This window comes from Heteronotia binoei, chromosome 5 (assembly GCF_032191835.1).
Source record: "Heteronotia binoei isolate CCM8104 ecotype False Entrance Well chromosome 5, APGP_CSIRO_Hbin_v1, whole genome shotgun sequence".
Lineage (NCBI taxonomy): Eukaryota > Metazoa > Chordata > Lepidosauria > Squamata > Gekkonidae > Heteronotia > Heteronotia binoei.
This window is the reverse complement of record NC_083227.1, coordinates 7,059,646-7,074,864: the sequence shown is the minus strand read 5'-3', so window position 1 is coordinate 7,074,864 and position 15,219 is coordinate 7,059,646. Positions and strand designations below refer to the sequence as shown.

Below are 15,219 nucleotides of genomic sequence, written 5' to 3'. Positions count from 1 at the left end.
TTAAAACACTTTAGACTACATTCTGAGAGAGGCAGAAGAGAAGCACCAGGGACCAATGAACCTCAGGAATTATAAATCCTGCCAATGTATTTCAGACTTCCGTCAGAGTTGTGTTTGCTCTACAAGGAGGGAAATGAAGAGTGGAAATGCAATAGCATGAGATAGCACCATCCTGTTTGACCAGACATGACTAGAACAATTCTGGGGACTGGAGGGTCATAGGAATGTAAGCCGCTCTGAGCCCGACTTGCGGGACAGGGCGGGGTATAAATCACAAATTAAATTTATATTTAATTAAATCAGGTTTTCAGCCTGACACAACCTCAACATGACATCACATCTGTCCCAAGTCCCACCCCAAGACCCTCCCCAAAGGAACTAGAAGTGCTGGGCCCCATAGCCTGCCATCCCTACTCCACCCCCTGCTGCCCCCAGCAGCCCCCCAGATGACCCTCCAAGCACAGGCACAGAAGGAAAATGTCCCCATGATTATTGGCCCCCAGGGACTGGTTTCAGAGCTCTGCTCCCCCAGAAGGTGGAGGTTCCCTTTCGAGGTTTGCCTGCCTTCCCCTCCCCAGGGAATCTGAGACCTCTTAGGGAAGGAAGGTGAGAGATGAATTTTTAAAGTCATGGATAAATGGTCCTCCAGGAGCTTGTCTGATCTTTTAGAGACATCACAGTGTGTGGATATTGAGTGCCACCAATTAACTTTGTGTTGCCTATAGAAATATGCATTTCCCCCCCTGACCTGACCTCTCTACCCATCACATTCACAGGCTCCCAAGACACAAGGAGTCCTTACCACAGGAGAGGGCATCTTGGGCACACTCCACCGCCTGCACCCTCTGCCCCTGCTCCAAGGAAGTTCCTTTTCCCTCAGGGATTGCAGCTTCCATCTCCAAAGGTGGTCCCCGCATCTGAAACAGCAGCCAGGGGGAGGGGTAAGAGATGGAATGGAAGCGAGACTAAGGAATGGATCCTGCCCCACTCCCAGACTCTGCACCCTCCTATCAGCAGATCTGATGAGTTATCTGCAGCGGACAGAAATTCTCTAGCAGAAGAGGCTCTACATAATTATCTGGCAAGGAATCTTTAAGATAAGGTCCGATATTGTTGCTTGAATTAGACACACCTGGAGGGAATCCCCTCACCTGTTCTGCCTGCCTCTTCTCCTCTGCCTGACTCAGGAGGAAACCTTCGGCCAGGGCCACTGCCTGGGAACTGGTCTCCGGCCCACATCCTCTGACCCAGCCCTGCATTTCCTGGGGCAGGAGAGTCAGGAACTGCTCCAGGATCACCAGGTCCAGGATCTGCTTCTTGGTGTGCTTCTCTGGCTGCAGCCACTGCCTGCAAAGTAAATGGAGCTGGCTGCAAACCTCTCGGGGCCCATCAGCCTCATGGTAGCGGAACTGCCGGAAGTGTTGGCAACACACTTCTGATGTCAGAGTGTTCTTAGCCAGGACCTCTGGCACAGCCCTTTCCCAGAATTCAACACCACTCCCAGCTGGGGTGGGATCGGGGCCTTCGCTTGCTCTCTTGCCAGCTCCAGGTCCTTCTGGGTCCTGCTCTTCCATCTCCTTCCCCTTCTCTTGGGCCACCTCTGTCTTTGAGAAGTTGCCTTTATTCACTTGGTCTGAAAGGAGGCTTCTCCCTGAGGGGATGGAGAGAGACAGACAGGAGTGTGTCAAAGGGAAAATACATACAGTATATACACAAACATACAGATAAATAGATGCACTTATAAATACAACCTCCACTCCCCAAAAGAAGCAGGGAATGTACCACAAGTCCTTCATCCACAGAATTCTCTGTTTTCTCCTGGCCCTGTATTCCAGCTCACCCTGAAAGAAGGACCATTTCCCAGAGTCCAGAGTGTCTGGAATAAAGACTAAGCCAAGGCCTTGGACACCTTTGCATGGCTTCTAAATATCTCAGTGGCACTCTGATTGGTGGGCGTGGGTGGTGTCTCCATGAGCACCCATGGGGTTGCTAGGCGCTCTCCACCTTAGCAACAGAGGTATCTAAACGTTCCTCTCCTCTGCTTGGCAGGCCTTGGACTCCTGCTGGCAGCCTGAGCCCCACAGTGGGCCCGTATCAGGGGCTTAGGATGAACAAAACTGGTGCCTCACAGAGTTGCCAACCTCGAGGTGGCTGAAGCCAAAAAACAATAAACTTCGCTGAAGAAATAACCAACGAAGTTTACTACAGTGCCAAAGAAATTCCTGAGAAATTGATCCCTGCCATCCCCACAAGGCTCCCACTTTGCTCTGAAATTGGCATATGAAATTGAGAAGTCTGTTTGCAGGCTCTTGATTCAAGAAATGCAGGATCAGCAGAAGCACCTTCCCCCTGCTCTGGTGAGAGGCCGAGAAGACGCTTGCCCTTCAAGAGACATTTAGGGCACTTCATATTGTGGACTGTGCAATGGATCTATGCATGAAAGAGAAGGGGGCTCATTTATTGATGACTGAACATAAGAAATAATATTTGGATCTGAAGTAAAATGTGCTAGTTATGTATTCACAGTAATTGATTACGGGGGCTTTAGCTGTTCCCCTGAATCCCTTGGTTTGTAACTGCCAGGTGGGGCCTGAAGTTCTCCCAGAATTAGAACTCACCCCCAAGGGACAGAGAACAGTTCCCCGGAAGAAAATGGCTACATGGGATGGAGCTGACTAACCTCGGAAAGCCATGGCTTGGTCTGATCCCTGCCTGCCTCCCTAGAAGCTTATCCCTCCCCACCTCTCTGTAAGTTACTTTTAAGTAAACCTCCCCAGGGATCCGGCTGCAAGTTTCCCCCTCCTGCTACTGCTGCTTCTCGACACCCCCTCTCCACTCTCTTTCCCAGTTCAGAAGCAAACCCCTTCCTTCCCACATCCATGAGCTCATGCAAAGAGGGAAAGAGCCCCAATCTATTCCAACCCCCCCCCCTCTCCAAGTTTGGCTTCTCTAGCAAATGGCTCTGTGGCATTAACCCTTTCAGTGCTGCAGAGGAGTGCAAAATGTGTCCTCCCTTCGTCTCCAACAGAGGCCAGTCTCCATCTTCCATGCTGCTCTATGGGGCTGCTCGGGAGTAACTTTGCATGGGGTTGTATGCCCAGAGAATCCAGCGCTGTTCAGGCTTCTCAGGAAAAGGAGGCTGAAGCTGAATCCCTCCCCACAGAAGAAGTCAGTTGGGTGTCAGGGAGGGGAGGAGGCGGCTTTATAGGCTCGCTTTTAAGCAGACGAGGAAGCCTTTTTCCTGTTGCCCCCTGGACCTCAAGTGTGGCTAGAAAGTGCCCCTCTGGGAGTTTTGACAATATTTCTGGGAGGGAAAGGGCAGAGTCCGGCCCCACAACACCCCCCCCCCCTTCGAGGGCTTGCTGCATCCTCGGGGAGAAGCACTGGCTTTGCAGCCCCAGGGACAGAAGCAGAAAAAGGGAACAGTCCCTGCCTCGGGCTGCACAGGAAGCTTTTCCTCCCTGCCTCTGCACCATCCCCTGCCGCGCTGCATCATTACAGTGCGTTGGTGGGTGAGCGAAGCCAGGCTGAAGGGAAGCCTTTGTCCTGTCTCCGCAGCTCAGAAAGGACTAAAGCAGCAGAGCTGTTTGCTAGAGAGGCTGAGCAAGGAGTGGGAGGGAGGGCTCTGTGGACTTCCCTTCCCAGGTCCTCCCCCTCCTGCAGAAATTCCCCACAAACTTAGCACAGCCCTGGTTTGGCATGCATGATCCCCGCCTCTCCCCCCTCCCCTCCTCTCTTCTCCTCCTCACATGGCTTATTTTAAAGTCATCTTTTCCAGGCTCCAGCTGCGGTGCTTTTCTCCGCCTCAGCTTCTCTGCAGCGCTTCCTGTTCTCTTGCCTAAGTCCTCTGCGCATGTGTGCACAGGCAAGGAAGGAAAGCGAGAGCCCCTCTTCTTCTCCGACCTCCCCCCACCCTTGCATTCCTTGCTGAGCCTCTCTAGCCAACGGCTTTCTGGCGCTAACCCTTTCAGTGCTGCAGAGGAGCACAAGCTGTGCCTTCCAGTCCTCTCCAGGAGGAGACAGGCTGCCATCTGCAGTGCTGCTCCATGGGGCAGCTCGGGAGTAACTCTGCACGGGGGTGCATGCCCGGAGGATCCAGGGAAAGGAGGCTGGAGCAGAATCCCTGCAGCTCCTTGGAAAAAGGACCGCAGAAGAACTGGAGTGGGGGAGAGGAGGCGCAGCAGCCTTGCTCTTAAATAGAGGAAGGTTTTTCTGTCGCCGTCGCCCCCCACTGGACCTCAAATGTGGCGGGAGATGGGGCGGGGGGACGGGGAAGACAGGATTCGGGGACAGGATGGGCTCATTCAATAGGGCTCTGATGCCCCCAGTCGCCCCTTTCCTTTCCTGCAGTCTGCAGATGCGCTCTTGGTAGGGCAGGTCTCCAGGCCCTCCCTGGAGGTTGGCAATCCCGTCCCAATCGAGGCAAAAGAAACTAGTGGTAGCCACCCCCCCCCAAAAAAAATCCTCCCCCTCCCCCGACTGCCTCCCCAGCCCCCCCTCCTTCCCGGGTCTCCAGCCAGGCCCTGCAAGAAGAACAACCCCAGCAGCAACCGCAGGCTGCAAGGAAGCGCCTGCAAGGGTGGGGGGGAACCGAAACACACACCCCTCCCCCCAACTAGCCAGTTTGGTGTAGTGGCTAAGAGTGTGGACTCTTATCTGGGAGAACCGGGTTTGATCCCCAACTCCTTCACTTGCAGCTGCTGGCATGGTCTTGGTTCAGCCATAGCTCCGGCAGAGGTTGTCCTTGAAAGGGCAGCTGCTGTGAGAGCCCTCTCAGCCCCACCCACCTCACAGGGTGTCTGTTGTGGGGGAGAAAGGGAAAGGAGATTGTAGGCCGCTCTGAGCCTCTGTCCATAAAAGGGCAGCTGCTATGAGAGCCCTCTCCAGCCCCACCCGCCTCACAGGGTGTCTGTTGTGGGGGAGGAAGGGAAAGGAGATTGTAGGCCGCTCTGAGCCTCTGTCCTTGAAAGAGAAGCTGCTGTGAGAGCCCTCTCAGCACCACCCACCTCACAGGGTGTCTGTTGTGGGGGAGGAAGGGAAAGGAGATTGTAGGCCGCTCTGAGCCTCTGTCCTTGAAAGAGCAGCTGCTGTGAGAGCCCTCTCAGCACTACCCACCTCACAGGGTGTCTGTTGTGGGGGAGGAAGGGAAAGGAGATTGTAGGCTCCTCTGAGCCTCTGTCCTTGAAAGGGCAGCTGCTGTGAGAGACCTCTCAGCCCCACCCTCCTCACAGGGTGTCTGTTGTGGGGGAGGAAGGGAAAGGAGATTGTAGGCCGCTCTGAGACTCTTCGGAGTGGAGGGCGGAATATAAATCCAATGTCATCTTCTTTTTCTAGACTGGGCTTCCCTTTCCTCTCCCTGCAGAGGCGGAATCCCAGATCTCCCCCCTCCTTCTCCCATGGGGAGAGCCCCTTACTTTCAGGAGGCCGGACAGTAAAGACCCCAGGACGGGGGGGGGGGGGGGCTATAGCAGCCTGCAGCACCCTAGAGGGGACGGGAGGGAGGTTGCGTGGGAAGGATCCTGGGGCCTTTTGGTCCTTCAGCATAAGGGGAAGCCTCGTTTTTCTCTCACACACCCTCTGACACTCAAAAACACAACCTTCTCTTTTTTTATGTTTTTGCATTTTGATGTGTCAAGTGTCCTTTGCAAGAGTTGCACGTTTCAGTTTCTCTGGTGGAAAAAGAATCTTCTTGTTGTCTCAGAGTCACAATTCAGTTTCTTAATGTGACTGGACTCTAAGGAGCCCTTGCTGGAAACTAACCCCCCTCCCCACCCCCCCTCCCCACCCCCGTCTTTTCTACTACCTGTAAAGCGTGAGGAAGTTCTACTACATCAGCAGCTTGTGATCTGGCAGCAAATCGCACTCTGTCCTGGGAGGCATCGACAGCAAACTGGGCCGCCCTCTTAGTCTTCAAAAGAGATCTCTTTAAGGCAAGAGGGTCCAATTCCAGATGTCGCAACAAGTTGTCTGCCCAGATGACAATGGCCCTAGTAAAATTAGGAAGCACCGCAGAGGCTCTGATAGCTAAGGATGCTGCCTCATGTGATCTTTCGAGTACAGTTTCATTTTTTCTATCCACTGGATCCTTGAGGATGTTGTCTCCATCCTCTGATAAGACCGCTCCTGAATGCAATCCCACGACTGGAGCATCCACCAGCGGAACCTTTAAGATTCCCATAGTCTCATCTAGCAGAACATAAAAGTTTTTGGCAATGGTTTGAAGGGTAGTGCCTCCCGCCGGTACTCACCATTCCGATCTGAGTACTTCTTCAAAATTTTCAGGAAGTGGACAACCAATTAATTTTTTTACTTGGCTTTTTGAAGCCTCTAGCATCCAAGTTTGCTCTTGATTTTGAAGTATTTATGTCCTCTTCATTTAAGGAGTAGTTCTAGGCAGAAACAACTTTTTTAAGGAGTCTTGGGTAAAGATCAGGTTGAAAAAGTCTGGTGGAGCTCTCTTTGGAGTCTGAGTCCTCACCAGACCACTCCCCTCCTCATCAGATGTAATGCTGACAGAAGAAGCAATAGCCAGTTTGGTGTAGTGGTTAAGTGTGCGGACTCTTATCTGGGAGAACCAGGTTTGATTCCCCACTCCTCCGCTTACACCTGCTGGCATGGCCTTGGGTCAGCCATAGCTCTGGCAGAGGTTGTCCTTGAAAGGGCAGCTGCCGTGAGAGCCCTCTCAGCCCCACCCACCTCACAGGTTGTCTGTTGTGGGGAAGGAAGGGAAAGGAGATTGTAGGCCGCTCTGAGCCTCTGTCCTTGAAAGGGCAGCTGCTGTGAGAGCCCTCACAGCCCCACCCTCTTCACAGGGTGTCTGTTTTAGGGGAGGAAGGGAAAGGAGATTGTAGGCCGCTCTGAGCCTCTGTCCTTGAAAGGGCAGCTGCTGTGAGAGCCCTCTCCAGCCCCACCCACCTCACAGGGTGTCTGCTGTGGGGGAGGAAGGGAAAGGAGATTGTAGGCCGCTCTGAGCCTCTGTCCTTTAAAGGGCAGCTGCTGTGAGAGCCCTCTCAGCCCCACCCACCTCACAAGGTGTCTGTTTTGGGGGAGGAAGGTAAAGGAGATTGTGAGCCGTTCTGAGACTCTTCGGAGTGGAAGGCGGGATATAAATCCAATATCTTCTTCTTCCTTATTGCCTTCAGCCTCGGATGGAGTGTCTGTGCGTGGTAACTTCTGATGGGTCCTGGCTCTATTAGCAGGAGAATGGGAACGCTCTCTCCTTGACCTCCCTCTGCTGAGGGCCCTCTTTCTCTCTCTCTCTCCTCTTGCAGCTCCCACCTTCTCCTCAGAAGACGATTCTGAAGGAGCTGGGGATTGAGATCTGGAAGCAGGGGACAGTTTTTGTCTCCTGTAGTGCTGGGACCCACTGGACTCTGTGCTGGGAGAATGTCTCTTTTCCCTCTTGTGCTGACATTCTGCTCCCTCTCCTCCCCCTGAGTATACTGGTGCTGGTAGGGAGCTGTCCTTGATATCTGGAAGAATGGGGAGTACCAGGTTATTCTCCATGGATTTGTAGCCCAGTCAGTTGGAGACTGAAGGCGGGAAAAACCTGATTGGGCACCATGTAATTAACGGTTGTGGCTGGTGGGCCAATGCTCCATATTTTTATCTAACCCCCTCTTGAAGCTGGCTATGCTTGTAGCCGCCACCACCTCCTGTGGCAGTGGATTCCACGTTAATCACCCTTTGGGTGAAGAAGTACTTCCTTTTATCCATTTTGACCTGACTGCTCAGCAATTTCATTGAATGCCCACGAGTTCTTGTATTGTGAGAAAGGGAGAAAAGGACTTCTTTACTTTCTCCATCCCATGCATGATCTTCTAAACCTCTATCATGTCACCCCGCAGTCGACGTTTCTCCAAGCTAAAGAGCCCCAAGCGTTTTAACCTTTCTTCATAGGGAAAGTGTTCCAAACCTTTAATCATTCTAGTTGCCCGTTTCTGCACTTTTTTCCAATGCTATAATATCCTTTTTGAGGTGCGGTGACCAGAATTGTACACAGTATTCCAAATAAGACCGCACCATCGATTTATACAGGGGCATTATGATACTGGCTGATTTGTTTTCAATTCCCTTCCTAATAATTCCCAGCATGGCGTTGGCCTTTTTTATTGCAATTGCACACTGTCTTGACATTTTCAGTGAGTTATCTATCACGACCCCAATATCTCTCTCTTGGTCACTCTCTGCCAGTTCACAACCCATCAACTTGTATTTGTAGCTGGGATTCTTGGCCCCAATGTGCATTACTTTGCACTTGGCCACATTGAACCTCATTTGCTACATTGATGCCCACTAACCCAGCCTCAACAGATCCCTTTGGAGTGCTTCACAATTCTCTCTGGTTCTCACCACCCTGAACAATTTAGTGTCATCTGCAAACTTAGCCACTTCACTGCTTACTCCAAATCATTTATGAACAAGTTAAAGAGCACGGGACCCAATACTGAGCCCTATGGCACCCCACTGCTTACCGTCCTCCACTGCGAAGACTGCCCATTTATACTCACTCTCTGCTTCCTATTAATTAGCCAGTTTTTGATCCACAAGAGGACCTGTCCTTTTACTCCATGACTCTCAAGCTTACTAAGGAGCCTTTGATGAGGAATTTTATCAAAAGCTTTCTGGAAGTCAAGGTAAACAACATCTATTTGGTCTCCTTTGTCCACGTTTGTTCACCCCCTCAAAGAAATGTAACAGGTTAGTGAGGCAAGATCTTCCCTTACAGAACCCATGCTGAGTCTTCCTCAATAACTCGTGTTCATCAATGTGCCTACTCATTCTGTCCTTGATAATGGTTTCTACCAACTTTCCCGGTATTGAAGTCAGACTGACTGGCCTGTAATTTCCCGGATCTCCTCTGAAACCCTTTTTAAAGATGGAGGTGACATTTGTTACCTTTCAAATCTCCCAAATCTCCAGGAACGGAGGCAGATTTCAATAAAGATTACATATTTTTCTCAGGAGATCCACAAGTTTAGAACTCTTGGATATATGCCATCCGGACCTGATGACTTATTCGTCTATCAGTTGTCACCTCAATCTGACTCAGGTCTTTCAACACCCCTCCAAAATAAGTGGTTCTGGAGTGGGCAAACACTTCTCATATTCCACATTAAAGACAGAGACAAAAAATGCATTCAGCTTCTCAGGCACTTCCCTATCCTCCTTCAGTAATCCTTTGACTCCTTGGTCATCCAAGGGCCCTACTGCCTCCCTGGCTGGTTTCCTGCTTCTAATATACTTGAAGAAATTTCTATTGTTGGTCTTTATGTTTTTTTGCAATATGCTCCTCATAGTCCCTTTTTGCCTGCCTGATCAGAGTCTTGCATTTGATTTGCCACAGCCTGTATTCCCTTTTATTAATCTCACTTGGACTAGCTTTCCACCGCTTAAAGGAGTCCTTCTTACCTTTGCAGCTTCCATTACTTTGTTTGTTAACCATGCAGGCCTTTTCTTATACTTGTTTGTGCCTTTTCTAACTTGTGGTATATATTTTATCTGAGCTTCTTGGATTATAGTTTTAGATAGCCTCCAAGCTTCCCCAAGGGTTTTGACCGTATTTACACCTTTCCTTTCAGTTTCCTCTTCACATGCCTACTCATCTCAGAGAATTTACCTTTTAAAGTCAATCGTGGTTGTGCCGGTCTTTTGCAGCAACTCCCTATTTATACAAATGGTGAAATCAATAGCATTATGGTCACTGCTCCTAAGCGGCGCAATGACTTTTACATCTCTCACTAAGTCTTGGGCATTACTTAGGACCAAATCCAGGATCGCCCCACCCCTGGTAGGTTCTGAGACCACCTGCTCCATAGCACAGTCATTGAGAGCATCAAGAAACTCAATCTCTTTCTCTCGACCAGAACACATATTGACCCAATCATTCCGCGGTAGTTAAAATCACCTATGACGACACAGTTTTTACATTTAGCCGCTATCTTTAAGCCTTCCATCATATTATAATCGTCCTCTCTCTTTTGAGTTGGTGGGCGATAACAAACTCCCATAGTTAAATTTCCTTTTGGGCCCTCTATTTCAACCCAAAGCATTTCTTGCAGTAATGGTCACACGACTCAGGGTTGAGGTTCACGCACCAGTCTGTCCATGCTGCTTGTGTCTTTCTGACAGTGGTTGCGTTGCTTTATTTTATACATTCCTCTGTACACAATCATTGACTAACAACGTGCAGAATGAAACGACCAATGTTTACATAAGCTTGTAACCCCAAATGTGGATTCCAGGAAGGAGGTGAAAGGGCAGCACATTCTGAGACCCTCAGCATTCTTGCATAGGCCAAAGTACATGAAGGCTTTAATGCTGCCTTCTGAGTTGTCCTTCCTTCATCTCACTCTTTTTTGTTTTTTGTTAAACATTGTCTGTCCCCTCACGGTCACTCTCTGGAATCGATTTTTTTATTTTATTTATTTATTTATTTATTTATTTAAGATTTATACCCCGCCCTTCCCACAAGTGGCTCAGGACGGCTTCCAATAGTAGATCCATCAAAATTACACATATAAAGGGATCCATATTTAAAACAGATAAAACAGATAAAACCCTAGTTATTAATACACATAAATATTTCAGCTATATATAAAAGGAATCCAGCAAGTTACAGTAAAATTCTCAAGCTAAGTATAGGCTAGCCGGAAGAGGGTCGTCTTACAGGCCCTGCGGAACTGAACAAGGTCCCGCAGGGCCCTCACCTCTTCCGGCAGCTGATTCCACCATGTAGGGGCCATAACAGAGAAAGCCCTTTCTCTGGTGGACTTCAACCGGGCTTCCTTCGGCCCAGGGATAGTAAGGAGATTTTGTGTTCCCGACCTCAGTACTCTCTGGGGAACGTGCGGGGAAAGACGGTCCTTCAGGTAGACAGGTCCCAAGCCATATTGTATTGATTGTATGAAAGGGGTGTATTGTTCCAATTGCTTTGCTAATACATATGCATGATTGGCTTGCAAGGTATATTCTTCTCTTGACGGTTTACATATTCTTGTACACAAGACACACAAGGAAGGCACGCATTGTACAAAGCAACACTGTAACTAAGACACATAATCAGTCTGAGATAATAATGCCATATCAGAAGAATCACAGGTAGAGTCTAAGGGGACAGTTTCTCTGCTAATGCGTGAGGTAGAGGATCCCATAAGCCAGGATCTTTGCGGCAACACTACAGCAAGGTGACTTAAACAACATACAGAAAGAGATATGTTAGCAGGAATATAACTAAAAGTTCAAAGACTACAGTTACTGGTTACATTAATTGTTATATTACATTCCCTCAAAGGGGCATCTGTTTGCAGGCAACCATGCAATGGCTTATGGTGGGAATGCCAGTTGGGTAAAGTTGCATAAGAGATTTGGGATTCATTTAAACATTTACCAAAAGCTGTATCAGTTCCTGGAGCCTTACAAACATGAATGACATATGTAAATCAGTGTGTTATCCAGGGATGGCTCTCGCCCAGCCTCTTTCAACGTTTGTTGAGCTGGATTAGTTAGATGCTTCACATCCCCCCATGTGACATCAAGGGCTGTCTGGGTGTGTGGATTTCACCGTCTCCCTTTTGAGGCTGAGATTGAAATTGGGAAGTGGATTTAGGAGATCCTGATGCCATGCCGTCTTTAGCCAGGTGAACACAACGTGCCAGAACTCATAAAGGACAAATGAAGGGGTCGTTTAGAACGACAAAGTGCACTTCCGAGGGGTCTGTTCCAGACATTTGTGAGAGGGGTCCCTGTTCGGGCGCCACATGTAGTAATTGTCACATGACTCAGGGTTGAGGTTCACGCACCAGTCTGTCCATGCTGCTTGTGTCTTTCTGACAGTGGCTGCGTTGCTTTATTTTATACATTCCTCTGTACACAATCACTGACTAACAACGTACAGAATGAAATGACCAATGTTTACATAAGCTTGTAACCCCAAATGTGGATTCCAGGAAGGAGGTGAAAGGGCAGCACATTCTGAGACCCTCAGCATTCTTGCATAGGCCAAAATACATGAAGGCTTTAATGCTGCCTTCTGAGTTGGACAGGCCATTGTCCTGCCTTCAATTTCTAAAAGGGAATCTAATTCTCTGACCTCAGTCTTACCTGACTGTATGCCCTCTCTGACATACAGAGCCACCCCACCTCCAACCCTTCCCTCCCTATCCTTCCGATATAACATATCCAGGAATCACTGTGTCCCACTGATTCTCCTCTCTGGGTTTGATTCCCCACTCCTCCACTTGCACCTGCTGGAATGGCCTTGGGTCAGCCGTAGCTCTGGCAGAGGTTGTCCTTGAAAGGTCAGCTGCTGTGAGAGCCCTCTCCAGCCCCACCCACCTCACAGGGTGTCTGTTGTGGGGGAGGAAGGTAAAGGAGATTGTGAGCCGCTCTGAGACTCTTCGGAGTGGAGGGCGGGATATAAATCCAATATCTTCTTCTTCTTCTCATCCCACCAAGTTTCTGAAATTCCCACAATGTCTATGTTTTCTCCCAACACTAAACATTCCAACTCACCAATTTTACTTCGAACACTTCTAGCATTTGCATACAAACATCTATAATTTCCCAGGCAAGCTAGGCCCGCCACCTTCCTCCTGCCGACTCTGGAAGACAGTCCATACTGTTTGTCACCATCACAGTGGACAACTCTGATCCATTACCCGGTAGAAAAATAGCAGCTAACCCTTCATCTCTTTGAGATTAGTCCTCCAGAACCAGAGACATTTCATCTCCTGTCGGCTTTCCCCCAAGATTTAGTTTAAAAACTGCCCTGCCACCTTTTTGATTTTAAGCCTGGTTCCATCTGAGGACAAGTGGAGACCGTCTCTTTTGTACAGCTCCCGCTTGTTCCAGAAAGCATCCCAGTGCCTAACAAACTTAAACCCTTCCTCCTTACACCATTGTATCATCCACACATTGTGACTTCTAATTTGTGCCTGTCTCTCCAGCCCTGCACGTGGAACAGGTAGCACTTCTGAGAAGGCTACCTTGGAGGTCCTGGCCTTAAGTCTCCTGCCTAGCAGCCTAAATTTTTCCTCCACAACCTCACGACTGCATTTCCCCACATCGTTGGTGCCAACATGCACCACAACCACCGGCTCCTCCCCAGCACTGTCTATCAGCCTATCTACTACACGCGTAATGTCCGCTACCTTCGCACCAGGCAGGCAAGTCACCATACAGTCAGAATGCGGTTTTGCCACCCAGCTGTCTACTTGCCTAAGGATCGAATCACCAACTACCAAAACCCCCCCTCTCCCCCTGCCCAGGGATGGTTCCTTGGCGTGAAAGGATTCCCGCTCACCAACCGAAGAAGGGGTCCCTTCTGAGGGTGCATTCCCCTTATCCTCAGCACGGTGCCCTGTTCCCTCTCGACCCTCCCGCTCTCTGGCAGCAACAGGGCTGCCACGTTCAGAGCGGGGCTCATCTAATATGCCCCGAGAGTCTTCCCTAAGTGCCTAACTGACCATCTCCGCTTCTCCAGGGCAGTCACCTCGGCCTCAAGGGTACGAACTCGTTCCCTGAGGACCAGGAGCTCCTTGCATCAAGAACACACCTATCTGTCCTGTGGGCAGATAGTCATACATGCAAAACACTGGAAAGCCCCTACCCCTCTGCTGGCATTCTATCTTCATTATATATATATATAAAATATACAGTCCTCTTTAAATGCTGTTTGTTCAAGTGGCACCCCTTCTGGAGGGTCAACTTACCTTATTGGGAGAACAAGGAAATTAGGGATCTGGGTTCCTGGTCCTTACAGAGCCCCCAGGCGAAGAGCCACAGGCCAAGGCCCCTTTAGCTCTCGCCCTTCGGCTCGCGTCTTTGGCAAGGCGCAGCTTAAAATGCAAAGAGGGTGGAGCAGAGCCACTCCTAAACAATCAGCAACAATCACTCTCAATCACTTTCACCTTCAGCCCACTCAATCAAACAAACAGCAGTTCCCCAGCTACCACAACTCAGAATTTTAAGCAGTCACACAAAACTCAGAATAAAGTCTTTCAAAACTCAAAAATTCTCAGCAACTTCCCCAGCTGTCTCAGCTTATCAGAGCTGCTCTGCTCTCTCTCTCTCTGGGAAATCATGCAGGGAGAGCTCAACAAACGCATGAGGCTGCTTGCTGGGGGTGGAGCTGAGAAAAAGGTGGAGCTGGGAAAAAACATCATTAAGTTTCACTTGTATTCTGCTCCTTCTCTATTCCAGTTTCCACAAGAACAGATTATGCTCTTGCAGCGGGAGGTCAAAAATCCACTGCTTAAATATATTTTAATCACAATTTCCCAGACTTCAGACCAATTTCCCTGACTTTCCCTGAGCAATTTCCATTTCCCTGACTTTTCAGAAAGTGGCAACCCTACTTCAGAGCTCACTTCCATGGAGTTCTGTGCCTTGGAGAAGGAAGGGGTTTAGAAGGACAGTCCCTTCAAAGGCCTTCTCCACCCCCCTTCACTGAGAAAAAATGGAGGAAGAGGGCACCTTCTTCTTTAGGTCCCATGAATAAATCCCCCTGGTCCAATCTTTCATAAATTTAGGGCAGGAGGGTTGAGAAGAGGCACAATCTGCAGCAGAGCAACTTTGGTGCCAGTACCTTAAAAACCAACCCCTCCCAAACAGTGCCAGATAGCCCTGGATCAGTTCTGCATCGTACCTGAAGGGGCCACTGAATTCACTGAGTTCTTGGGTTAGGGAACACAACCTGTTTCTTTCAGCCCAAGTTAATCCTACTGCCAGAATGCTTTCGGCTTCAAAGTGGGAAGACCCCAAAAAAGCTCACAGCAGGCTGAACTAGGGGGTGGGGATTAGGGTTGAGAAATGCCTCTCTAGAACTGCTTCTCAGATAAAAATGTTTGTGAATTAAGGTTGCTGGCTGGTTACACTATATTTACTCCAGCAGCAGAGAGGCTGTAGATGTCTGTTACACTCAAATTGTCTATTCCTTCATAGGATCTGGGAAAGGAACTGTTTTTGCCGGATTTGAAGATGTCAGAGTTAGATTGGCAGATACCCTGAAGTAGCAAGTTTCACAGAAGAGGGGGACCACTAAAAACACCCTCCCTCCTGGGTGTAACTACGTTCTCAGCCTTTCTAAACTCATAGCACCAGGACCTTTGAAGAAACTCATCAGAAATAGCTATAAGAAAGTTCCATGCTTTTATGGATTCTCTAAGGAACATGAGAGCTACATTTGTGCCTCAGGCTCTTCCTACATACAAAGCATTG

At 49.3% G+C, this 15,219-nt stretch overlaps 2 protein-coding genes across 2 annotated transcripts in view; one reads left to right on the top strand and one right to left on the bottom strand.

Annotated features, from left to right (window-relative positions):
• Positions 1 to 6,178, bottom strand: part of LOC132570921 (zinc finger protein OZF-like) — a 7,589-nt gene extending 1,411 nt beyond the window's left edge. Inside the window, exon 1 of the mRNA XM_060237558.1 lies at positions 5,804 to 6,178. Within this exon, the coding sequence (XP_060093541.1) occupies positions 5,804 to 6,178 (375 nt within the window). The remainder of the gene's footprint in view (positions 1 to 5,803) is intronic.
• Positions 1 to 15,219, top strand: part of LOC132572129 (zinc finger protein OZF-like) — a 1,123,325-nt gene that overhangs the window by 596,244 nt on the left and 511,862 nt on the right. The window lies entirely within an intron of this gene.